Source organism: Orbicella faveolata, unplaced genomic scaffold (genome assembly GCF_042242905.1).
Source record: "Orbicella faveolata isolate gen_17 unplaced genomic scaffold, um_ofav_v1 contig_13, whole genome shotgun sequence".
Taxonomy (NCBI): Eukaryota; Metazoa; Cnidaria; class Anthozoa; order Scleractinia; family Merulinidae; genus Orbicella; species Orbicella faveolata.
The window spans coordinates 7,862,281-7,888,870 of record NW_028301540.1 but is presented as its reverse complement, the minus strand read 5'-3'; the positions used below and the strand labels follow the sequence as shown (position 1 = coordinate 7,888,870).

The 26,590-nt window shown below is 39.9% G+C and overlaps 2 protein-coding genes and 1 pseudogene across 3 annotated transcripts; 1 reads left to right on the top strand and 2 right to left on the bottom strand.

Moving 5' to 3' along the window:
- The first annotated feature begins 4,421 nt into the window (after positions 1-4,421).
- On the top strand, positions 4,422-23,547 carry LOC110069330 (uncharacterized). The gene is made up of 6 exons (XM_089284453.1): positions 4,422-4,639; positions 18,641-18,772; positions 19,022-19,147; positions 19,675-19,710; positions 21,762-21,819; positions 22,090-23,547. The coding sequence occupies exons 1-6, from the start codon at positions 4,529-4,531 to the stop codon at positions 22,260-22,262; spliced, it is 636 nt and encodes a 211-aa protein (XP_089140579.1). The 5' UTR covers positions 4,422-4,528; the 3' UTR covers positions 22,263-23,547.
- On the bottom strand, positions 8,866-11,100 carry LOC149114827 (male abnormal protein mab-31-like). The gene is made up of 3 exons (XM_089284452.1): positions 10,824-11,100; positions 9,512-9,800; positions 8,866-9,407 (listed from the first exon to the last, which is right to left on the bottom strand). The coding sequence occupies exons 1-3, from the start codon at positions 10,985-10,987 to the stop codon at positions 8,949-8,951; spliced, it is 912 nt and encodes a 303-aa protein (XP_089140578.1). The 5' UTR covers positions 10,988-11,100; the 3' UTR covers positions 8,866-8,948.
- Positions 13,341-16,547, bottom strand: LOC149114826 (TNF receptor-associated factor 5-like; annotated as a pseudogene). The gene is made up of 4 exons (XR_016205915.1): positions 15,731-16,547; positions 15,154-15,334; positions 14,825-15,054; positions 13,341-14,494 (listed from the first exon to the last, which is right to left on the bottom strand). The product of XR_016205915.1 is annotated as a TNF receptor-associated factor 5-like (transcript).
- Positions 23,548-26,590: the final 3,043 nt, after the last annotated feature.

Sequence of the window (26,590 nt, the reverse complement as noted above, 5' to 3'; positions counted from 1 at the left end):
TGTTTTTAGGAGGTCATACTGTTGCTATGGTAACCTATTCAGTGTCACGAAAATGATAACAACGTGTTCCCCAATGATTGGGTAGTTTTTTTGATACCGTGATTGTCGCATAAAGTGATAAAGAGTGGCTTTAACGACCCATCAAAATCTAAGTGCTGGAAACTGTTTTGAACGAAATTGCAGCATGATCTAAAGCACTAATGAATGCTATTTTAGCCGCCTAAACAGAAGTTTTTCTGCTGCTCTGCCAACAAAACTACTTGGGGACTTTTTCGGAAAATTTTGCGACGTCTTTGGACGCTTCAGATCAGACTTCGGAATGTGCGGGAGCAAAATCTTGTCGGAAGTCATAGGCCTGTTCCCGAAGTCATCAGACATTATTTTTAAAAAAGTAATAATGTCTGCCAAGAGATGTCTCGGCTGATAAATTTGCCACTTTGTCTTGTGTGAGAAACAATCAGAATTGTAAAAGTTCTTACTAATCTGGTAAATGTGGTGATGCCAATGCTAATTTCACAAAGTCAAAAACTTGATGAGTATAAAAGTATTAAGATCCGACCAAGGCTGACAAAAGACTTATGTCCAATTTACGTTAAGGACCCACGAACCGACCTTCAAGACAGGCAGAGTCAGGAATACGCGCCAAAATTCACAGCCGATCCAAGTTCTGCGTATATTTTTGAAACCTGTGAATCCGCTCAGTTTATATCGCAGAAGTCTGCAACCTGTGTGCTTTCTAAGGCAAAATCCGTCGATTCGCAACCCTATTCATTCCCCTCCTGGCCTGGAGTTTCCCGATCTCAGCTCCTAAAAGAACATGGAATGCAAAACGAGCGAGACGCGCGAGGCAGTCACTTACCCTGTGGTAATGTTATCATAAATTCCTAGAGCGCCAGCTTTACGCCGCCTTGCCGTGTCTCTCTCTCTTTTAGGATGACGTTGAATTCACACAAGGAATACTATTTTTATTTAAAGCTTCCTTTCAAGCGGCCTTTACGTTATTGCTTGATAAAGTACCTTGTAAGCCATATATTCTACGCCAGGTTTACGTCAACTACTGACACGCAGCTGCGCAAAAATCTTAAAGACCTTCAACGACATCCTTGTTGTAGAGTTAAGTTGCAACCGTAAGGAGATTTTCAAGCCAACTCCAATTTTCCTTAAATTATTATTTTTATTTCATGCTGTGTGAGCTAGTGAGAGCAGGTATACTGCACTTGAACTGTTTGCATTCCACGTGATACTTTCTCAGAGGATAATCTTGGTGAAGAGCTTCGCGCACAAAGTCCAAAAGTCAGGCTTGTTATCATTTATTGTTGATCATTGTATTTTATAAACTGATACGGATGGAAACTTAATATCTCTACAAATAATCAGTACACCTTCTGACGGTTTTGGCAGCCGTTTTGTCGAGTAAGCTCCAACGCCAGAAATTACAGTGTTTGTGTGGGAATTCCATGGCAAATAATTTTCTTAAGAATTGAATTCTGAAACATCTATGTATAGCAAAGTTAAGATAATACACAAGGTTTGCATTAACCAAATTCGAGGGATGTGGACGCTACATCCCTCAAATTTGGTCAATGCAATCCCTTGTCTAGCATCTTAACTTTGCTATTCATTTATTGGTGAGAATTCGATTTTTGGAAAATTATTACTTTGCCATCGGATTCCCATACACTGTAATTTCTTACGCGTGGTTTCAAAACCGTGATGAGGTCCTTACTTTCGTTTAATTAACATAACCATAAGCTCTGCCCAAACATTTCTCAGAATAGAACGTAGTGCGTATTGTGAGTTCTCATGCGTATTGTGAGTTCTCATGCAAATTGCGTTATTGTAAGTCTTTTGTTGAAAACTGATTGTCCTAAAGTGTAAATGATTGTCGTTTCGCGACAACGAATTTTTTTTCGACCAAAATGAAAATACATTTACAGTCAATGAATGTCAAATGAAGGTATTGTTTTTCTTTTGATGATTTTGAATGTTAATGCATATGTAAATGTTATTCTTGAACGTTCCTTACGCGCAAATGAAGGTCATATTGGTGTTAATGAGAGTTTATTGACCATAAAGAAAGAAATTTGGACACAAATGAATGTTTATTTTCTGTAAATGAACAGCAAAAGGTGTAATTAAAAGATTTGCATTTCATCAAAATATCTTCTGCATCACAAATTGTTTCGATTCTCGCCGTATACATTGGCTGTGTTTCTCGTGATAATCATTTCGCAACTTCCTGTCGTAAGCAAATTTGATAGCCTCGTGTGTATAGTCAACAAGTTAGACTTCGTGTCGCTTCTTTTGTGTTACAATACATTTATTTGAAACCAAATGGCTCCTGAGGGAACTTAATATCTCCCAAGCATGTCTATGGAGCGTTTTCACTCACGTAACTAGCAGCCATGCAAATAACAAGAGAAATTGTTTACACAAGAAAAGAGTTCAACTCCCACAGAATTGATTAATTTGAGATGTTTTTACGCGCGTTGTACAGTTCAGTGAATAAGCCACTACCTCTTACAGTCACATGGCTGTGGGCCGATATAATAAATACTTACCTCTCGTAATTAAAATTATTTCAAGCATTTAGACTTAAGAATGTTTAGGTGGTTATCAACTTTGAGGGAAAAACCCCCGCGATAAGCCCTGCCACATAATTTCACTTTCGAAATTCAAAAACAAAAGCTTCCGTTGCCAGGGTCGATTTGCAGGCCAAAACCGACCAAATATAGAAATATAAACCGCTTTCTAGTTCGATCCAGTGCTACATTTACTTTATTATTCCTTTGGTTTGAGTTAAAGGGAGGGCTTCACTGTTCGGCGCATGTCTCTAAATCAATCTTTTGTTCGCTTCTTATCAATGCTAGTGCTTTAAAAACCCCACTCAGATGTAATTCAGTAATCACATGCTATAGTTGGTCGTCCCAGAATGACGGATGACCAAAATTCTCAGAAGATTTCAGTGGATTTTACGGACGCTATCGAACGTTGAATTTAGTTTTGACCAGTACAATTTGCTCTACGGTTGATGATTTTACTGCTATTTGCATGCGAAATTAGGTAACTTGCTTACGATTGGTTCATAAACCATGAAAAACTGGGCCTGATTAAAAAGCGTGCACAGACGAATAAACATTACAGACATGCATCCAACCGTGAAACCCTCCCTTCAAGTTGTACTGACATGATAATTTATGCTCTTCTACTCATTTTTTTGTTCTGTTTCTGGATCGTTCAAGAAATATTGGCATCATACAGTGGCATAAGCAGCAGTCTGCCGCATTACGTCAAGAGCTGTTGCATTTCCTTGCCGGAACTAACAGCAGCCAGTTTCCATAAAAGTTTTGACAACCGCGGGAAAGTCCCGAGGAACAGGCCGATGACGTCATATCCGTTTCACTAGTGTTTGAGTTTTGCACTCAAGCGCTGCTGGTTTTCGCTGCGCCCCAACTAACTGAGCGCCTGGAAGAGGCTACACGTTGTGTGATTCAATGAATAAACCTTTTCAAACAGTCACATGCTGTGCGTTATAGGGTGATTGGTCTATACTGTTTATCGTCATATAATTACACTTAGGAAGGCGGATTTTTTTCCGGGTCAAGGCTTGTGTTTAATAGCACTGAAAACTGAAAGATTTATGGCCCGCCTACCTATTACTCTCACTTTCCATTTGAAGAAACAAAAGCTTCTGGCTTCATCCAAATGTGGCCCAGATTGATTCAGTCTCCAGTATGGTACTGCATTTATTCCGTCATTACTTTTGTTTGCGTTAGTTTTCCCGACATGGGGCTTTATATTCGCCTCGGGTTGCATGTTTTTCCCTGACTATCGAATATCGGCATTATACAGTAGCATGAACCGCAGGTAGTCGCAAAAACTCGGTCGTATCTTTTTGGTTTTTCTTTTTTTTTTTTTAAGTTAATTTGAATCAGGCCAGTTGTCATGTATTGGTAAACATGACATGAAGTATTGGTAAACATATAGGAACTTCCGATGAATTTATTATCATCAGGCAGGCTTAAGACAGCAGATGATAACTTCGTAGCGACAGGTCTGACAACTACAGTATCTTTCACTTTTGCTTACTTTTGGCACTTTAACGAGGAGAAGTCCGAAGTCTTAGGGACGCTTAAATTGTATGTGAAAAAACTTTGTTGGAAAACTGAGCTAAATACAAAAGGATAGTGGAAGCTTAACTTAGGGTCCGGACGCACTGGACTGACAAAATTTGTTTGGCCCTTCCAAAAATCTCGACAAAATTTGTCTCTGCCAAATTTTTAATTTCTCAAGCGTGGGCGCACTGAATCACAGCAAAATATTTGTTAACCATAAGTATCAATCACAATCACCGCTCTTCCTCTGGCTCAAACGAGTCGTACTTTGCCGCTTGTTTCTTTGAACCTTTGCCCCTTTTTCTACTCTCGTCTGCTCTTGAATCCTCAGCTTGGCTGCTTTCAATTTGATTACATGTAGTCGTGAAACTTGCACTTGTACCTGCACTCGGCTGACTCTGGTGGACATACGGATGTACAAATTGAGCAGAGCTTGGTCCTGGAGATGCAGCTGGAACGTTAACGTAGACTTGGGAACCGTAATAGTTGTACTGTGCGAACGGATCGTCATGGAGCATACCGAGGTACGAATCTTCCATGTTTATCGTTTGATTGCCGCGCAAATATAAATTTAATTTTGGCGGGCTTCGGACTGAAATACTCCGACTAAAAATAGAGATCAAATTTTCTTGCTTGACATTTTGCTTCAAATCATGGCGTGTAAATTGACAAATCTGTCAGATCTCACGCCTGACAAAAATTTGTCCTGCTCCGAGGCAGGACGACGGCGTCTTTGAAGTTTGGTAAGCCTTGACAAAATTTGGTAGATCTAAAAATCACCGGACGCACTTGTCTCAGGGAATTGGTGACAGATTTTTTCGCGAAATAAATAAAAATTTGCTCAGTGCGTCCGGGCCCTTATTATTGTTTTACAATAACAAGCCATTACAAAAAAACGTCGATTGCACAAGTGGAATTACTTGCATCACCGACAGCTGTTCAGTGCTGTTTACATCCGAACTTCTATCGTGTGTTAGAACATGCATAGAAGCACACAGCTTTCTGTGCGCTTTCTTGCAGTCCTTGTAGGTCAAATAATTATACACGATCTGCATTTCATCCACATTTCTTGTGTATCACAAATTAATTGTTTACATTGTCTAAACAGTGGTTATGTTTCTCGTGAGTCAGAATCCTTGTTGTTTATTTTGTGTTACGCACAAGAAAACATAGCAACTGAGGGAATTAAATATCTCCCGAGCATGTCATTACAGCGTTTTCACACACATCATCCAGCAACCATGCAAATTTATTGGAACTAAAGAAAGCGTTTATTGAAGAAAAGAGTTGAACTCGCACCGGATTGGTTTGGGACAACAACATGACCGCCATTTTATGTATTGTTTTGTATCGGCTGCCGTTACTTCATGTGAACTGAACACTCTACACTTGCCGTTTCCCATGAGCTTGAGCCAGACGTTTTTCCGCGCGTTTTTATAATGCAATGGTTAAGCGACTTCAAACAGTCTCATGGCTGTGCGTCAGATTGATTAGTCATGGGCCAAAAAATGCTTACTTCCCATAATTAGCATTACGCCAAGCAAGCATTTATTTTTAATCTTTGCGTCCTACGAATATTTAGTGTTTATCTAATCTGAGGGAAACCCGATAAGCCCTGCCACGTATTTTCACTTCGAATTGCAAAAGCAGTCAAAACCAAAAGCTTCCCAGTATGTGGCCCAAAACCCAAACGCAGAAATGCAAACCACTTTCCAATTCAGTGCTTCATTTATTTCATTATTCCTTTGATTTGAGTTAAGTTGTATACATGATAATTTACGCTAATCTTCTCATTTTTTGTTCTGTTTCTGGATCGTAAGGTAGCATGTAGACTTTCTGAAAAGTCCTTCGTCTTGTCTATTCAGTACCCGCCGGACCTCTCGCCACTTCGTCGCTCGCTCGGCCGCTTCGCGGCCTAACATATTCTACCCTGAAATTCATGAGGTCGACTCGTGGCAAGTCTAAGTAGCATGAGCAGCAGTCTGTCGCATTACGTCAAGAACTTTCATTTCCTTGCGAACTGACAGCAGCCAGTTCCCATAAAAGTTTTGACAACCGCGGGAAAGTCCCGAGGAACAAGTTGATGACGTCATATCCGTTTCACTTTCGCGAAAATGGCGTTTTGAAGAGTAGCCTGCAGGCTCTAGTGTTTGAGTTTCGCACTCAAGCGCTGCTGGCTTTTCGCCTGGGCGTGCGAGCGAACGGGGACGCGACGGGACAAGACGCAAGAGAGACAGCGATTCAGTTTCAATGGCTTTCATGTAGGCTCTCGACTCGCCGGCTCGCGAATCGTGCTGGCTCGTCTCGCGTGTCTCTCTTGCAGCTTGGCCGCCGAGTCTCCGTTCCAAAACACAAGAGCATGCTTGAAGAGCGGAGTTGGGAGATTTTCAGTGGCGATTGGAAAACATCCAATCATTTTATTGATAAATGTAAAGCCTAAGGGGCTAAGGAACAAATCTGTGTTGCTCAATAATAAACCATTGTATCGTGCATGAAGGTTTTGATTAACAAATAAAAGTGAACTGCATAATTAATCTGACAGACATTGCGTTTCGTGTGGTTTTTGCTGTGCCAGTAAGATCACTCACGGTTTCTGGTAAACCAGGCTAATAGGACTCGACAAAAATCGTCTCGATATAATGTGTGCTCGATATGCAACGAAGACGTGACTCGTTTAAAAAACCAGGCTCGTTCTTGAAACTTTCGGAAAACGAGACTTGTTTTGACGGAAAACTATTCAAAGAAGACTCGTTCGGAGTGTTCGGAAAACGAGACTTGTTGAAACGAGACTCTTTTGAAATAACGAGACTCGTTCGGAAAAACGAGACTCGTTTTGAATAACGAGACTCGTTTGGAAAAACGAGACTCGTTTGGAAAACGAGACTCGTTCGGGAAACGAGACTTATTCAAAAATCGAGACTCGTTCGTGAAACCATTTTTGTTCGTGAAAGGAGGCTAGTTAATTATTAAGTTCTTTTAGGTAAATTGACAACCCGATCAATAGACTGAGTTTGATTTTAATTTCAATGTTAATTGTAAAATTTAAATATTATGCAAAAGTTTTTATTCGCAATCTTACAAACTATATAAATGCTAACCAGAAACTGTAACTTTAAATAATCTTAACCTTGAAGCCACACGCGCAGGCTCTCACACGCTTGCCCGGTTCCTTGTGCCTGTGAAATTAAATCTTGCTGTTCCTCTTGATAGGAAATTGTCATAGGTTTTTATAAACAGATGGGTAACGCCCCTGAGAACCACATCATTATAGGCTAAAAGCGATAAAGGCGATTTAAAACGCTTTGTTCCACCAATTGCAAGATATTTTGCTTACTAAAACATTACAACAATAAAACATTTTTGAATTACTCCCTAGACACTACGTACAATCTGCGACAAAATTCAGTAAGCACCTTTTTAGGCCGAACTCAAAAATGAACTTTAAAACCAAACACACCTCGAAATACAATACTCCAACCCTTTCCTACATTCAATGTTGTACAAGCACAAATGAGGAAAAAACTAATTTATCAGGGGAGAGTCGGTCAAATTTAAGGGAGTCGAGTCTAAAATAATATAAAAATATTGTGATCTCAGCGGCAATGTGTGGGCTATTGTGTCGCAGATTGTAGGCCCATCTTTCTTTCAGACGATATGCTGTAAAAATTATCTTAAGGAAAATGCGTGCATTATTGTATGTACAAACTGCAACACGATCTATCTATGTTATCCGGAGCAAAATACATCGCATTTACTACGCTTAATTATTCTACTGCGCATTAAATTGTTCCACTGATTTTCATTTCAATAAACGTCAAAAGCTTTCGCAACACTTTATGTTTTTGTTATAGCTAAGGGTAACTAATCCTGTAATGGACTGGAATACAAAGTTCATTGTTATACCTCCCAACTCAAATACGTGTCACGTGTAATTTTTCTCGCCCTATAAAAACAACAACTCGAACTTTCAATTCGAACGTGTTCAAGATCCGGCAAATTTGTGCGTCAGTCAAGCTAATGACTTGCTCGTTGTAGTGACGGCAAAGAAACACTTTCAAGTCATAACAGAGGAAGTTAAGCAAAAAAGCTCTTAATCCCCTAGTAAAGCAACCAAAAAAAAAAGAGAAAAACTTGAAAACAACCTTTGGATTGTACAGAATTAAGAACGATGAAGTTCTTAGAACTAAACAAACCAAAACTAGTATGCATGAGGTACATTTTAGATTTATTCTATTTTTGAATTGGAAGGTATAACAAATACTTCATGACCGACCTACGAGAAACAAAACTCCTTTCAAGTGGGGCCAGCCATTAAGTGCCTCTTGTTATATAGCTGGAGTTAATTTGAATATCACGTTTGTTCTTATTGGTTGATTTAGAGTCACGTAATTACAGTTACAGTTACAATTACCGTAAATTAAAAATTACAATTACAGAATTATTGCGCGCTCTCTCAATAACCAGAGGTTACTTTTTCTTCTACTTGATTTATTACTTTTCACTAAACGTAGCCTGCAACGCAGGCACTCTTCCCGAAAGGAAAAAAACGTAGAGGTTCCTCACTGATTTTTTCTTTCGGGGAGGGCGGCTGTGACGCAAGACGTAAGTAGTAAATAGTAAACACACGCAGGCTACTATGACACAGGCTCCAGCTATATAACAAAGCACTTAATTACTGGTCCTTTAGGAAAAAGTTTGTTTCGTTTCCCGCCCTACACCACCCCCCCCCCCCCCCCCCCTCCAACCCCCTTCCCATCTTCGTCTCGGGAAACATCGACATTCTCGGGAAAACAAAGCTAACTGCTTCCCTCGGGACCAGTGATTAAGTATCTATTACACAATATAGTCTCTATACTGTGAAGACAATACCGGGAGAAAATTTGTTATGATGCGATCCAGTCCTCGCCATTGCCTCCACATCCTGTCGTTCAGATAGGCCTGCAGATCATCGCGAGAGATACCACGCCGTCCTTTGAGGGGGCCTTTCAAATTTGCCCACGCAGATTCGGCTTCCTGAGTGTGAACCCCAGTTACTGGGTCCACGAAGTTATCTGCGTGGACAACAACGCGATGTCGAGCGACGTGGTTGGGCAGATGTTGGTCCAGGTTTCTGTAGGCCCCCCAATCATCGGTGTACACTTCACTGCCTGGTTGGAGACAGTTTGCAAGAATCGGCAACAGTGTCGCACGATCCCGACTTGCCACCACTTCATAATAACCCTTTGCAGGCCTCGTGGCTGTTGAAATGACTCCAAAGACCCACAAGTCGAGAGCTCTTCTTCCTCGGTTATACTAATAGAGTTAACGATTGTTGATTAGTGAAACTATTTGTCAAAGAATTCAACCAAATTTGACAAAACAGCAATATCACAACCAAGACATGTATACTAACTAACCTTTGCTTTGTGATTGAATTTGCTTTCGTCGCACTTCACGACAGCTGTTCCCCCAAACGGAATAAAAGGGTGTGTTGCGATGTCCGCTGAACATACGTCCTCCAAACTTCGGAAAACAGTGCAGACAAGATTGTTATTTATGGACATCATGTTCGCGGTGGATTTACGACTCTGGTCCGTGGACCAGAAGTAAATCATCATTAAAAGTTCCCCCAAAGGGATTTTTGGCCACTTGGCAAAAAAACTGTTAGTTCTGATGCTTCGTTTCTTCCTGCAAGTACTGCATCTCCTAAAGGAATAGAACCAGTGTCAAATTCAGAATTCCTTTGGACGCCCCTATTAGAGATTTAAAAGGGATATTACTACAGTTGTTCTCGGTCTCATATCTTCTACGCCCAAGCGGAATGGCTCACTCTACAGCTTCAAACGGAGTGCGTTTTGGGTAAGAGATCTGCTATGGGGTTCCGGGAAGAATTATTTAGTCTGCGTTTTTAGCAATGACATATCCGAGATATGACATAGTCTCGTCTTCTGGACGTTTGTTATACAATAGCAATGCGGTTAGCCTGCAAGAACGAAACATGATCTTCGAGATAGGGGTGTGAACTCCCAACGAATGCGTTTCCCGCAATATTGCTCCAGTAGTCCCAGCACTATTACTCCATTTTTGTCAAGAGAACGCGCCAAAACTTTGTGCCCGTATTTCTCTGTGCGGTCTTGGTTTGTTTTCTTAATTTACACGCTCCTTATATCTGCGTTCCCTAAGATTTTTGTATTTCAAAAACTAGAAGCCGAAAATGACGTATGATAAATATCAATGGAATAATGAAGCTCGCATTTATGGTTCAACATATAATACGAGTATACCAACTTGCGTGACTTGCCATCCAACATGGCAAGTGAGAAGGCGAGCTCGAGAGGAACGAACATGAAACGCGTGATAGCGCCACGCTCGCAGCAGGCTATCAAGAGATGTTTTTTACATTTCGTTCAACAGACCACGTATAATCGCTAGTTCAAATCATTCAGGTAAAGAAGTACGCTTCACGATTTTTTATTGGAATTTCGAATGCTCTGTCCGATCGACGCGGGTTTGCATATACTAAGATAAAGTACATATTCCGCATGTCTTTAGACTGCTTACGGACTTTTTCTTTCCCGAATAATCATTCTGTAGCTCGCGCTATAGCCATGTTGGTTTATGCTCTCACTAGAAACGGACCCAGCATTCCAGCGTGCTTGCAGCCCTACTGCTCAGTAATGGTTTAAATTATACAACTCTTAAGTTAATATAGCCTCTCTTTATACTAACCATTGGTATCCGTCGACGTGGACATCCGATCTTTCAACCATTGTCATGGCTTGGTTGCATCCTCCACAGTGGAGCGGATTTGCCAGTAAAGATCGGTTTTTAAGCCAATTTATTACTCTTACCGATGAAGTTTGCCTTAAATCGGTAAAATATCGCAGGTCCATGCTTAACGTCTTCGATGAAAGATTTATAATGGTGAAGAGCAGTGAAACACTAAGATTACACTTTGGACTAAAAGCGTGCTCCGAGAAACGTTTCGCTACAGGAGGTCTTTCAATGAGTAATTAAATGACAAAGTCCAGCACTCCCACCCCCAGAATTATTTTCAGAGACGAATGTTTTTTTGATTTGCCCTATATTTCGTGCCTCTATGTTCCCGCCATGATGGATGATGTGTGAAAACCAGTTCATGATATCTTCACGATATACATATATATTTTCAGATCACTATTTTCAAAATGTAAGAGAATTTGTACACACCGTCTTACACACCTCTAATACTTAGGTGGCAGTACGGCGGCAAGTAGTGAAGATCATTTCCGGTGACGTCATGACGTGCATTCCACTTAGGTCTTGCTTTCTGCCAACCTCATTCCCAGGGTCTCTCATTTTATCACCCCCAGGGGAGTGGTAAGATCAGAGACCCTGGGAACGAGGTGGCCTTCATGCTACGACCCTTCACCGCGCGAGTATGAGCTTGCTGTTCGCTTCTCATTTTCGCGCTTTTTCAATGTTTGAACAGTCTAGTGAGAAGATAAAGTACTCAATCATAAAATCCGTCTTAAGATAATTGTTTCTTTTGTAACAAAAATTTGATGCTAAAAATGTTAAAATCATATACATATAGATATACATTTTTTTATTTTCGAGCTTATCGCGTTTTACGAACAACCTGCCCGCGCTGAAATCGAGCTTTTTATACAGTGTTATTTTGTTTTGTGGTTGGATTAACCGGCAGCTCTAAAAGCAGCTGAGAGGCAAATACAAGTTCTGGGAGATAACAGAAGGAAAACATACTTTTTACTTTGTACGTATTCCGTTTATTTTAAAATCATGCTTTCGTACGTATGTACAAAAATTGTTACTTATTATTTACTTAGTCACGTGTCATACTTTTCAGTAGTAGAAACTGGTTTTAACAGAACATAAACACATATCTAATGCATGAAGAATGCTACTGCTGACTTGTAACCCACAACCAACTTCAAAAATAGAACTAATAACACTATAGATCTGAGCACAATTAATCAGCTACTTTTTCAATGTTGTGCTCAGTCTTTTGAAGAAATATATGTAATCAAAAAATTTTAAGTGTTATTTCATTTTTCAGATGTAGACATGCTGCTAAATAGAAAGTGTTAATTGTGCTAATAAACATTTCAACCTTCTTTTTAAATCCCTTATGAATTTTGCGGTAAAACTATTTCTTATATAAACGATGTAACTCGCATCCTGAGGCAACTCAAGGCGCGCCGATTGTCACGTATTGCTTCATGTGATTTTTATTCACTTCATAATTAATTAAATTTAAAATTTATATCAAGTAGGTACAAAGTGACTTGACAAACGCCCACCGTGACCGTTTTACTGATAGAAACTTGAAGACAGACGCGTCCATGTATTATTTTCTATTTACCAAATTGTACCATGCGCAAAGTTGAATTAGGTTAAAGCATGAGGTGAGAGAAAACATCCCCGTGCCTTATCAGGGGCACCCAACGGATCGTTTCGGTAAATTATCTGTTCGGAAGGCCTTTAATCCCCTCTGATTTTCTTGAGAGAATTGGCACCTCGAACTTTCGTGATATGAGAAATTTAATGTCTGTTGTTTTCGGACTGTTGAAAATGTCGTTTTGAGTAGCGAAAAAAGGTCAGCTATCATTTGCGGAAAGGCGATAAGACCTAAGGTTTTCGGGAAATGGACAAAAAAGCCCTAATAAATTCGAGAATACTCAAGTTCCCCTAGAATATCCGAACAGATAAAATTTTTTTAGTGCAACCTAAAATTAACCTACAGAGCTTTAAAAGTACTCCAGATAGCCTAAAACAGCATCTAACAGCATTCGAGAGAAAACGGTCGTTGGGTGCCCCTGCCTTATGATAATCTTTTTCGATCTCTTTTAAGCTTCGCATCACGCTGTCAAAGATCGCGCAGGCAATGGCCAAGTGTCATCGGGTCGCGACTACTATAGAAAATACGAAATTGAAAATCTGGGAGGTTAAGATAAACTACATGTATACCATACTGTTAGCATTGGAAATATTTTCAAAGCGCTCACAAGGCAGGAAAATTATACATGCTTCTCCAAAGTTAAACAATTAATAGAAGTCACGTCATTCCCCTGTATGAATGATTAACACAAAGCGCCAAGACTCAAATTTCTAACCCGCTTGAAAGTCATTTCTCGGAAAGTACCGAACGGATTGATGCGAAAACTGTCTCTTTCGAAAGTTATTTCAAAGCCCAAGACAGCCAAAATATTTGTTTCGCGTTTGTGAAAACTTTTACTCCGAAAAAAACTGGTGCAAACGTATACATATTTAATTTAGGATCCGTGGTGTAATATCTACCAGGTTTGCATGTCCACGGCAAGAAAAGCTGCTTCTCCAAACCTACCGCAACGTTTGGATCAAAAGAGTTGTCCTAGGAAAGCCTTTTCAAAGTGCCGGGCAGGAAAATTATCTTCAATGTGTTAATCCTAAGTCTACTTCAAACATAAGTCGTGTCTTTTCTCTGCATGACTAATTCACATGAGGTGCCATGCCGTGGCTGCTGACAAGAACTGCATTCTAAACACATTCGAAGGTCGTTTTTCGAAACGTACTGAACGGATTAAATTGAAAAACATCTCTTTTGAAAGGTTTTATAAAGCTCAGGACAGCTAAAATAGTTGTTTTCAGTTTGTTAGAACTTTCGCTCCGAAAACACCGATGCAAATTTTTGCATAATTAATTTCGAAAGTGTTGTGTAATGTTTACCAGAGTTTGGATGTCCACAGCGAAAAAATCGTGCAGTTTCTCTGGAACTACCCCATCGTTTGTATCGTGAGAGGCCTCTTTGAAAAGCATTTTCAAAGTGTTGGGCAGGAAAATTATCTTCTATGTATTTATCCTCAGTATACTTCAAAAATTAGTAATCTTGTAATTTCTCTGCCTGACTGATTCACATTAGGCGCTGTAGTACTGAACGGCCTAAAGCGAATAAGATATCTTTGGAAAGCTCTTTTAAAGTGCCAGACAGTTAGAATTTTTCTCCCTCTGTCTTTATGAACTGCGGTCCAAAGATACAGGTGTAAGTTTTTGCATATTTGATTAACTGTTAAAATTAAACCTTCAGTGATATTACTTCAGTTAAATTGGCCAATCGGGTGTCTTTCCTAAAATAGCTTGGCAGTTTGACCAAGCGCTAAAATTAGATTGAAAAAGATTATCATTGGAAGAGGCCCATGTATGGGGGGATGTGTTCTCTTAGATCATGGTCTCTTGGTTAAAGGTGATTGTAAAATCAAAGGTACATATAAAAAATAATAAACTTTACTGAAATGTTCCCGTCGCCATCCACCCATTTGTTCAAGTTGGACAGGTGGCGACCCCACATCTCGCCTTCCTTCAGCGTTGTTGGTTGCAGAATGAAAACTGTTTCGTTTTCATTTCCAGGCGATAGCACCATTCTGTGTTAAAAAAAAGGGTTTAAATTACCATTAGCTTTTATGTTAAGGTAACGTCTACATACGGGCTAAGTGGCCCATCAGGCCCGTGCTTATCCCGGTTTCTATAGCATGAAGCGACTAGGAGTATTTCTACTCCCCCCGCCTGGGTGGGATGCTAGTCCATATTGTTGGACAATTTTTTTTAACGTAGAAAGATTTTAAATATTCCTTTTACAGAATGTGCAAACTTTTTTTTATGATATCACACCGCTGTGATTTTTATTCAGTGGTATTATTGTGCACAATAATAAATGAAAGATACAGCGCTACTGTTTCGGAAGATCTGCTCACCTTATCTCGACTGTAGCTGGAAAGGTAGCACTCTCCAGCTGGAGAAACAAATTGAGGTCCTTCGTCAAAATCGCTCTCCACGTGTATCCATTTTCTCTGAACTGTCCGCTTGTTAGTGGATCTGATCTCTCTTCCATCAAAGCAGCGAAATGCGCATGGAAGTTTTCGATGTGCCACGAGAAGGACATAACCATCTCTTCCTTCTCATTCACCTCTTCCTTATGAGTTTCCTGCACAAGTATTTGTATGTTGTTATTACGTTTTTTTTCCAGTAATTTTACTGTTACTGTTAATCATGTTTTTTAATTAATGCCAATTTAACTCCTTACCTGTGCTTTTATCATTGCCAACAATCTTTGCCTTTCGCCATGCTGTAAATCAAAGTGCGACCTGGCAGCATCATATAGATGGGTCCTCATGTCCTTCCTTAAAGTCATTGCTTTGCACCCCGGAACAAGGCATTTCGATGCCTTCATCGGGCACGAGTGCTGATGTAAACTGACATGAGCTCTGAAAAACACATGTAAAGGTCACTCATCATAAATGGGTTATGTAAGTCTTAGGCCTCTAGGCAAAAATTACCTTCATCGATTAAGGGAATTCTAGAATCTCGAGTAACATAAGAAAACGTATTGTACTTCACTACGATTTTCTCCATATTATTCATCTGTGGAGAGTCTGGAGAGACAAGTCCCCGAATGGATCGCATACATACCGAAAGGATTAGCTTCGCTTCTCGCGCAATATTTGTTTTAAGAACATCAAATTTCCGAGTTGCAACTATAAGCCGATAGTTCTTCGACAGAAACACTTTATTGTTTATAGTGTTAGGAACTGACGAGATGCGTATGGTGCGTATTCCTTTTCAGACCTTGTTATGGTCAGAAGACAAAATTAAGTTCTTACCTTGGTACGTTGATGCCACAACCAAGCGGGCAGTCCACTTGTGAATAATAGCACTCCGTTGCTTGGTGCTGGGCCAGTCCATCCTTTTTGATTTCTTTTTTGCAGCCATGACACGTGACCTTTTGTGCTCGCAATTATTGCAGTGCGCTTGGATTTCCGCGCGCACTGCAAAATGATTGCAGCCATTGTGTGGGCATTTAACTCGAGCTTTTGGGCAATTCTTTTCATGCCCTCTGGCATGCTCCAGAGTTCCTCTCCACTCGCAACCAGAGCTGGAACACTTCATCTTTACACTTTTGGACAGCTTGTCTAGGTTTATATTAATTTGCAACTGATCGAAACGAAACGTTTCGCGGCAAATCGGACAAAGAGCTGCTGAAGGAGTCGCGTTATCTCCCAGAGATACGATTGACCTCAGGCACTTCATACAACCTGAATGTCCGCAGGCCAGACTCGTAGGTTTCATCATCAATTTCCAGCTACAAATTTAAAAGCAAACGGTTATTTTGATCTGGATATATTGCTTGGCAGTGTTAAATGTTTTGTCAGTTCATTGTCAAAACATGATTAATTTCCGTTTATTTCAAATGGAGAGCTTTTCTATCTATGATTCTCTTCCTCTGGAAGTTAATGAATGCAATACAAGTGTTTCACTGTCTATTTAAGCGTCGACATTAATGCCATTAATTTTTATTGTACCGTGCCGTAACAGTCTTTATTATTCAACTTGCATACACTGTACGAATTCCGATTTTCTGATTGGCTGATTTGTACCACGTGATACTGGGTTGTGACAGACAACCACCTTGAATTCATAATGGTGGTGTAATAGCCGTGGTGTAAATTCAACACACCACTGTCATTACGCCATGGCATCGGCTGACTTAAATATAGTGATTTCAATGCTGTTTTCCTTTGTGTGGTGCAGTCAATTTGAATAAGATATAAAAATTTTAACAAAGACAAAGCCTCGTGGGGTATCGAAATTTCTCGTTCATTGGTAGTGAACTCGTGCAGGTAAATCCCGATAATTCACTCGCTGAGTGCGTTAACCTGTAAATAGTCTACAACCAGGAGCCACAATTGGGGACGGAGACCGTAAGTCTTATGATCCGCGCGCATCTATGATATGGGACATTATTATATGGCTGTGTCTCACAAGGACTGGGAACTACCGAATTCACGAATTTGATTGGCTGAAATCGATATTGACCGCGGTCTAGATTTACCCATCTAGACTGGCATCTAGACCGGTTTCATTTTGCGTTGAAAAAGTAGCGAACTAATATACAAAACTGTTCAGCATTTTCTTTTATTTTCTGCTCGATCATTTATGTAAGTGCCAAAAAGCCTGGTGACAAAAAAAAAAAGTAAAGAGGACGAGCAAATTTCGGCAGGTTAAAGTTAAGCTCATCTCCGTTTGCAAGCATAATGTCAGCAAACCAGGTACATTAAACGAGTTAAAGTTTTCTTCTTTGCCATATAATAAACATCTTATTAACCGAGCTAAGTCGGTCTGTATGGGAGAATCTTGACCTCGGTCGTGTGTACAGACCTCACTGCGTTCGGTCTATACTCACGACCTCGGTCAAGATTCTCCCATATACACCTCCTGCTCGGTTAATAAGAGCTAAATATTTCTATTTTTAGAACAAATTGCGCCACCATGCCGACATAGGTCCGCGCGGATCCACGCACATGTCGGGGGTTCTCGCGTGGATGTTATCACGTTCCGTGATCAAATTGTGAGAGTTGCGAGATTCTCTTACAGATTTTTTACAGCGATGGCAGAGAATAAGGCAATGAGTAAGATCCAGGGCTCTTACATATAGGTTTATGTTCTGAGCTGATGGAAAAGGTGCGTTTTTCAGGGTCGAAACCAAGACTCCAATTTCGCTTTGTGAATGAAAAATATCTGCTCGCGCTAGTTGAACGCGTAAGCTTTTGCGTTTGTTCTGTAAAGAAAAATTATGAAATGAAACTCTTTACTCTGGTATGGAGCTAATCTGAGAGTTTCTCAAACAATGCTTAATCTTAACCAGAACCTGTTTTTGATAGTTTCTTATTGTTTCTGTTTGTTTGGCGAGTTTGCAAAAGCTTTAATTTTGAGTAGCTCATTTGCATAGTGCAGCGCGTGCACTTTCAAGTCCGAGTCGGTGTTTTCAATTGTCAACGAATCTTGTCAAAGATTTCTTTCGTTGTATTTTGTGCTGAGATGCTGCAACAATTTTTACCAACGCCAAAAGGCTGCTAACATCAGGTGTGTTTCTTAAACACAGTGAAACTTTACACCGCGAAAATATGATAGACAAGGAGTTTTGATAACTAAACCAACAAAATCGAAATCGTTGTTCAAGTCGATTAAAGAAATCGTCATCGTAACTTTGCAGATTATTTCTGCTGTATTTTAATATGTTCTCAGACATTTATCAACCTTAAACATATTTAAAAACTAGAGACATTATCTGAGTTCGATGTAAGTTTTTACACGAAAGTGCGGGAGTCCAATTTGTCATGCTTTACTGACTGTACAAAACACATCGGCGGGCGCTCTTATTTATCCACAACAGACAATTTGTTGGATTTTTACACAAGCAAAACTGAGCAGCATCTACAGACATAAACTTATTGTAACTTACTGGGCCTGGATAAAACATCAAGCGTTGCTTACAATGCAGGCGAAACTCAAACTGGCAATTATTTTTTTTTACTTTCGGTCTCGATCGACTGGCGAAATCCTCGCAAGCGTGTGACAAGAGTGGTTCCTTTTAATTCACTTCCTTAGTTTCAGTCATTGTGGTAGATTAAAAAATAGATAAAATAGACCTTAAAACGGTTTTCTTCAATTGTAACCACATTCCATATGCTACATTAAGTACAATAATTATTTTTCCTGAAACGATTTTGTAGACTGAGGAGAAAGATGCAAGGTCTGCAAGGAGAGCAAGGGTGAACGAAGAGCCGGTGTCGGGAAATGTGATTCGGGTCAGGTCCCGAAACGGGACACAGGAAAGGAGATTTCAAACGGGAGCTCATTTCCAGGTGAGAAGCCGCAGTAACTAAAATTGCCTTAGTTGTATACATGTAGTTGTAGTAACATGGGAGTTTATGGCCCATGTTTTCATGTGAAAATAATCGGTTGTCTTGCGTGTCGACATTCATTTTTATGGAAACGTTCAGTTTAAGTTTTACTAACGTTGACCAGTCTATACAGGAGCAACCTCATTACCAAGCTAAGTTATTCACCTTGTTCCTCATGTTGCACAACCGTCTTTATTCTGTATGTTACAGGAGGTCTACGACTGGGCCGGGGCAGATGAATCCTTCCCGCCCTATTTCACCCTGCATAGGGGCAGTGTGATGGTTTCTCACGAAGAAACAGTGCAAATGGATGAAACTTTAGATGTCACAGAGAGAGTAAGTAGACAATGTGATTTGCTCAGCTTTAAAGTGGACAATTTTTAAAATTTGACCAGAAGCCATAATCGGGGACGGAGACCTTCCCCGATTGTGGCTCCTGATTTGACACAACAATCTAGATATGCTTGATAGTCACAATACTGAAAGTTAGCCTACCCATCCTCGCATACCGGGCGCAGCTAGTAAGGCTTTACGACATTTCCCGGCGAGGCTATAGTCTAGAAAAGTCTAGAGAAACCCAGACAGTCGATCCTCGCGAACGACCTCCCAAAATGTCAAGTCTGGGTGGCCGCTGACGGGAGGTGGTGAGGGGAGGCGGAGACGGGAGGTGGAGACGGGAGCTTAGACCATATTTGGTCAAAATTCGGCCACATTAGCATGTTTATTTTTAATTCATTTATGGTGGTCTCTTTTTAGACTTCCAGGAATGCAATGTTACAAAACATTAATATCCAGTTTTCGATTCATTATCTGTTTGAATGTTAACTTTTGTTTTTACATTCTTCTGTATTTACTTCCTGCAGGAGGAAGAGGAAATGGAGTCACTGTTTCAAACTAAGGTTAGGGAAGTTTTTTTTAAAATGTCCATCATTTAAACAAATCAAGTCTAACCTTGCAATCGGACTTATAACATATATAGCCGATATAGGCGGAGTTTTAACCAATCTTGTGAACGCGAAGAAGATCATAATATCTGCTGCTACATTTCTTTTTACCTTCCATGTCACTATTTACCTATGAATTCGCAGGGACTCATTATTATTGGCCACTTTAATTCGGACTTAGTTGTTAGGAACTTACCTTCAGCCCACTTACTGATTCATCTAGGAAGCTTAAGAACAGCCTCTTCGTGAGGTTCTTAGGAAATTTAACATCCAGATGATAGTCTCCTAATCGAGCCGGGACACTTGGGACCAGGCTCTTCGTGAGCCAGGACACTTGGGACCAGGCTCTTAGGAGCTTAACCTAAGGCAATAGACTTCCTAATCGAGCCAGGACACTTGGGACCAGGCTCTTCGTGAGCCAGGACACTTGGGACCAGGCTCTTAGGAGCTTAACTAAGGGCAATAGACTTCCTAATCGAGCCAGGACACTTGGGACCAGGCTCTTCGTGAGCCAGGACACTTGGGACCAGGCTCTTAGGAGCTTAACCTAAGGCAATAGACTTCCTAATTGAGCCAGGACACTTGGGACCAGGCTCTTCGTGAGCCAGGACACTTGGGACCAGGCTCTTAGGAGCTTAACTAAGGGCAATAGACTTCCTAATCGAGCCAGGACACTTGGGACCAGGCTCTTCGTGAGCCAGGACACTTGGGACCAGGCCCTTAGGAGCTTAACTAAGGGCAATAGACTTCCTAATCGAGTCAGGACACTTGGGACCAGGCTCTTATGACCTTAACTTCCTAATCGAGCCAGGACAATTGGGACCAGTAAGTTAATTTCTTTCGCGCACATCAATAATTAGGGTTTCTTCTTTATGGCCAGAGCTCGCCAGTGATGGAAATCGTATTATATTTATTTGGTTTGATCAAATCTATACAAGATCTCAAATTGGGATTTGAAATATAAAATTTGATATGGTTGTTTATTTACGGCGTTTTAGCCATCTAAAAACTTGAAATTTTTTCCTTCCGATTGGTCATAAACCGGGTGAGGTGGAGATTAATAAGAACAACGAAGTAGGTTGATCTAATATTCGAACCAACAAATGGAAACGAGAAACGCATTTGAAATGTACTAGACACTGTTTAGTTCCAACTTCGCTTCAAAATTGTGACAATTTACAAGAACTATCCTGGATGTGCAGCTTAAGTGTCGGAGCATTTTTGAAAATGGGACGTTTTCGAGATCCATACTTCTTGCGGTGAAGATGTCCTTAATTTTAAGCGTGGTCACTCAGGATCAGGTTCTTTGTTAGCCAACTCACGCTCGGTAGATAGACTTCCTAATCGAGTCAGGACACTTGGGACCAGGCTCTTCGTGAGCCAGGACACTTGGGACCAGGCTCTTAGGAACGTACTCCGGTAGATGGACTTCCTAATCTAGCCAGAACACTTGGGACCAGGTTCCTAAGAGTCTATCTAAGATTCAAAAAGCTCATTGCTGGGCATGGGAGGGGTATTAACGAGTATTAAGTAATTTTTGCTGGATCGCTCGAGACAAGTTTCTTTATGAGGCACCTTACCCCCGGTCGATAGACTTGGACAAGGACACTTGAGAACAGGTTCTTAAGATTTTACCCTCGCTCTATAGACTCTCTAATAGAGCCATAACACTTGAAAGCAGCCTCCTCGTGAGCGGAGGCATCTGGGACCAGATTCTTAGAATTCTTCCAAACTTTCATCCATATTCAAGTAAGGAGTAGTAAGGATACACAGAAACTTAATTTAACCGCGCATTAATTTTCATATCAAATCAATTAATCGGGGCAGGTTCTTATAATATCAACGTAACCACAATACATCTCTTTGTTTCTTGGCCACTTACTTCGGTAAATTGAAAAGGGGGTATTCTACTCATATGTGTCAAACAGCCATCCTACGTTTAAAGGGCCCGGGATAACTGTTTGACACTTGTGGGTAGAATACTTCCCTTCTATTTTCTTACACAGGTTTCCTTCAAGGGGAATTATAATTACCAAGAAGGTGCGCTGTCAAAAACCCTGGAAGGTAAGACCTTTTCATTTAGTTTTATGTTGAAAAAAATGTCAACTCGAAATGTTCATTTAAAGTACGAGGCTTCGACTTTCCTTTTGCCTTAAATATCTTTCTCTTTGTTCTATAGATTATTTGTTTCCTTATTTCTCGTGCCTCTTCAGCCATTATGTAAACTAAATACTATTAAAAATTAAATAGGGGGTCTTTGTGTTTGGGAACGATATTTTACGATTACTCTGGGCTGGTTGGAGGTTAGTTACAAAGGTGTTATTATCATTGCAGATGCACAAACTGATGCCAAAGAAGATGGAGACAAGAAGAGCGATGATAACAATGACGTGCCAGGCACGTCTTTAGAAAGGAAAAAAAGGAAAAGAAAGGACCGGAACAGAACAACAGCCAAAAGACTGAAGAAAAAGAAAGAGAAGGAAGGAAACCACAAAACTGACAACTGATTTAAAAATATGTTCATGTTATTTAAAGCATGGTAAATTCGATGTATTTTACTTAGGATAACATAGATAGATCGTGTTGCAGTTTGTACATACAATAATGCATGTATTTGCCTTAGGATAATATTGACAGAATATCGTCTGAACGAAAAAGTTGCCTACAATCTGCGACACAATAGCCCACACATTGCCGTTGAGATAACAATATTTCTGAATTATTTTAGCCTCGATTTCCTTAAATTTTACCCACTCTCCCTTGATAAATTAGTTTTTTTTCCTTCTGTGCTTGTACAACATTGAATGCAGGAAAGGGTTGGAGTATTGTATTTCGAGGTGTGGTTGATTTTAAAGTTCAATTTTAAGTCTGGCCTAAAAAGTTGCTTACTGAATTTAGTCGCAGATTGTAGTGACTAGTGACTAAAAAAATGGTTTATTGTGGTATTTTTTTTAGCAAACAAAATACAGACTTTCAAGCGCAAGCTTTTTAAATCGCCTGTATCATTTTTAGCCGAGAATGAAGTGGTTTTCAGAGACGTTATCTATCTGTTTACAAAAAACCGATGACAATTTTCTATTAAAAGAAAAGCAAGATTTAATTTCTCATGCACAAGGAACCGGGCAAGCGTGTGAGAACCTGGATTCTGCATTTTGCAACAAGAGAGTCATTTATTCATTGGACACTCTGCTAGTGGCACTAGTCGTTCATTCCATTTATTTATTTCTTTATTTATTTTTGTTGAAAAAATCTAGTGGAAAAGGCTTTTCCTTTTAACTTTCCACCATTCAAGTGGAAGGCGCCCGTAAACGTTTATCCCTGATGGCTTCTTCAGTCCTTTTGGAAGTTTATGCTGATCTCCTCCTCAAAACTTCGATGGGCAATTTTTGTTTTTATTCTGACAAATAATATCGTTTTCTTATTTAATTTATGAAACACGGATCGTTTATTTAATTGTTTACCAATTATGTCTGTGACTCAATACTGAGCAAGTTGCAGTTTCTAGATAGAATGGTAGAAGCCCTTTATGAAACCTATGGGCTACCAAATTTGAGTTACTGTTGAGAAAAAAAATTTTAAGGATGCAAATGATTTTTAATGACAGAAAAAGGCACAACTCATGGATAAGAATGTTGATTTAGAATCATCTTTTATTTCTTTACCTTATGTATTACACAATGTAGCTTTCATGATGTAGTTTCTAGTACAACAATTTAAAGCAAGCTATTAATATTTGGCCAATCAATTTCTTAGTTATTCATGAAATAAAAAAAAAAGTTGCCAAATATGAAACTGACACTTACATATTTCAAATAAACCCTTCCGCGCCCCATGTTCAGACTTCCTTTTGGAGATGAAAATTTTTCGCGTTTCATTTGTTAAATTATCAAGGCTTTTGACACCATCCATAACAATTGAAGTGGCTTCAAGGTTAAGAATTTTTAAAGTCACAGTTTCTGGTTGCCTTTATATCGTTTGTAAGACTGCGACTAAAACGTTTTGCTTAATATTTAAAATTTACAATTAACATTGAAATTAAAAGCAAAATCAATTAGTCGGGTTGTTAATTTAATGAAAAGACGATGAACGTAATAATTAACTAGGCTCCCTTCACAAAAGAAAATGGTTTCACGAAGTATTTTTGCTAATAAGTCTCGTTTCCCGAACGAGTCTGGTTTTCTTAACGAGTCTCGTTTTAACGAGTCTCTGCCGAACAAGTCTCGTTTTAAATCTCGTTATTCCGAACTTATTCCGAACGAGTCTCGTTTTTCTTTTTCGAAGGTGTCTCGTTTTCCTAACGTGTCTCGTTTTCAACGAGACTTTCAAAACGAGACTCGTTCGGAAAAAGACTCGTTATTCGAAACGAGTCTCGTTTTTCCGAATGTTTCTCAAACGTGTCTCGTTTTCTGAGCGAGTCACGTCTTCATGGCATATCGAGTACCCATTATATCGAGACGATTTTTGTCGAGTCCTATTAGCCTGGTTTACCAGAAACCATGAGAGATCCCATAGAATGTCCCTCAGTCACCATTTCTCGTGAAGAGGGGGGCGTAAGGGGGGTCTGAAAACCGCAAAACCGCGTAAAAAAACGTAAAAATCCGCGATACCGCATGGAAATTTACCAAAATAACGAAACCGTAGTTACAAATGTGCTACGGTGCCTTCATCATTATTTCTAGTTCGACATTCCATGAGATATATGACCCTGTTTAGTTTGATAAAAGTGTACGTTAATGTTAATCAACGTATGATCATCGCACTCATAAAATAATCCTGTAATAATTGACACACGTCCGTGGGACTGACCTCGTTATGCTGCTGTGGAACTAGTATAAGTGCGCTCGCGCACGCACGAATACTGCTGAGTTACCCAATAGCACTTTTCACGGTTAATTTTTCTCATTTGCATTACAATGTAATCCAACGTGGATGCGAGGCAATTTCGGGCTAAAACTACAAAATAGCCCGAAATTGCCTCACATACATGCTAGATTTTATTGTAATACATGCTAGATTTTATTGCAAATGAGCAAAGGTAACCGTGAAAAGGGCTATTGAAAAACATCGATGTTTACGACTTCAGCACTGGAAACCACTCGAATGTTACGTAACGCAAGCTTTCCGCGAGTTTTTTGTTTGGTGAAAATTCCTCAAGATGCCAGTTTTCAAGCTCAAATATCCCGAATACGAGCTCGGTACATCCATTTTATGTCGCAATTCGACTGAATCAACCTTAAATTTCATTTAAAATTTCCTAGAAGAATTTTGAATGACCCGAAGACAACGTAGTCAGCCCCATGAAGTGTTCAGTAAAGCAAACGATTGTTGAAGCGTATAACTCTCCAGAAGCGAGTTCTTGCTCCCAGAAGAAACGTCGCCGAGCTTCCAATCTCTCCTTGAAGTAACATCATCTCTTCCCGACCATCCTCATAAAAATACTGTAGGAAAATACTGTAGGAAATCCGAGCGAAGATTCCCAGCCCGGAAAGTCAACAAGTCGGCGTATCATTGGATAAAATGGTTAATCATACCAATTATTGACCGGAAAAAGCGGAAATTACAAACAGCAAAACTTGCTTGCACAACAATGGTCCCTTGCAAAATGTAAACAAGAGATCAAAAGTCATCATAAGCGTCAGGATCCGAGTAATAACTGTCATAACTGGAAAGCGCAGACGGCTGCAGACTCTCTTTTACCAATTACCGCGATCGAAAATTTATGAAAACCGCAAACTTGCCTCGGCAAGCACGTGCTTCGGCAAGCACGTGCTTCGGTAAGCAGTTCTATACACATTTTTTCGAAAGTGTTTACATACAAGTCAATGATCCATAGGATTGCAACCTGTCCACTTTGGGGAAATGATTGATAGTTGCTTGAAGATATTATTGGCACAGAAGTGTTTGATTTGTTTTGTTTTTTATACTGATGAAGTCATTTCTGTTGTTCCATTTTGTTTGCTGAAGGAAGCCAAACATAAGACACAAATGATATTGATGGCGCCATCTTGAAAGGTGCTGACGCAGCGGGTTTTTTTTCCAAAGATGCTTACAAAGCATGTTTTAAAAGATGCTTGCAAGGCATGTTTCACTCTCTCGACAAAGAAGGTTATTTTTAGATTGATGTGAAGTCTTATCAGTACTGACCGTACTCTGATAGGCTTCGCAGATCACATGACCAATTTTCATTTTCGACCGTTAATTGTCAGCAAACTCACATTTGACCAAATACCTGGCTATAAAGACGCAACGGCAATGGAACTGATAGTCCAGACCACTTTTACCGCAACACTGTGGAGGTCCTCGCCACAGTTCGTCCCGCAGGGCATTCTTCAGGACGATTGACAATAACATTGCCACTGCTTGCACTAGAACTGTGCCAGCAGTCTGGTGTAACTTTGATATCTTTAATATTTTTTATATCCAAGATTAGCTTTTCCTTGCGTGTGATGACAAAGCAAAACAATGCAATTAACATCAGAATGCAGCATACGTTAACGTTGTACTCGGCAGACCGTGACGAGGCTGAAATTAACTACGATTTGTGTTATTCTCTGACGTTATCTCAATTTGAAATGAGCTCTTTCGACTGATTCCAAGGTATTTTTCCCCTAAAAATATCGATTAAGCTTAAGTGCTTGTATTCCAGGTTATCATTATCATCAGTATGTCATCATTATCGTCATTATGTCATCATTGTCATCATTATGTCACGGTCTTGCTATATTGCTATTGGTAGATATTTCATGTTTTCTATAATTATGAGCTGGCCAGGTGAAAACAACGACAAGAGCGCACAATTAGCGTGCGTCCTGGAACTTTTCTTTGTTTTGTGGTT

Coding starts and splice junctions, on each gene's coding strand:
- LOC149114827 (XM_089284452.1), bottom strand. CDS start 10,987: ATGGACCTGCGATATTTTACCGATTTAAGGCAAACTTCATCGGTAAGA. Junction 9,801..10,823: donor CACGTCGACGGATACCAATG/GTTAGTATAAAG, acceptor CTATTCCTTTAG/GAGATGCAGTACTTGCAGGA. Junction 9,408..9,511: donor AATTCAATCACAAAGCAAAG/GTTAGTTAGTAT, acceptor TAACTCTATTAG/TATAACCGAGGAAGAAGAGC.
- LOC110069330 (XM_089284453.1), top strand. CDS start 4,529: ATGTACAAATTGAGCAGAGCTTGGTCCTGGAGATGCAGCTGGAACGTT. Junction 18,773..19,021: donor AAACGGGAGCTCATTTCCAG/GTGAGAAGCCGC, acceptor TGTATGTTACAG/GAGGTCTACGACTGGGCCGG. Junction 21,820..22,089: donor GCTGTCAAAAACCCTGGAAG/GTAAGACCTTTT, acceptor TTATCATTGCAG/ATGCACAAACTGATGCCAAA.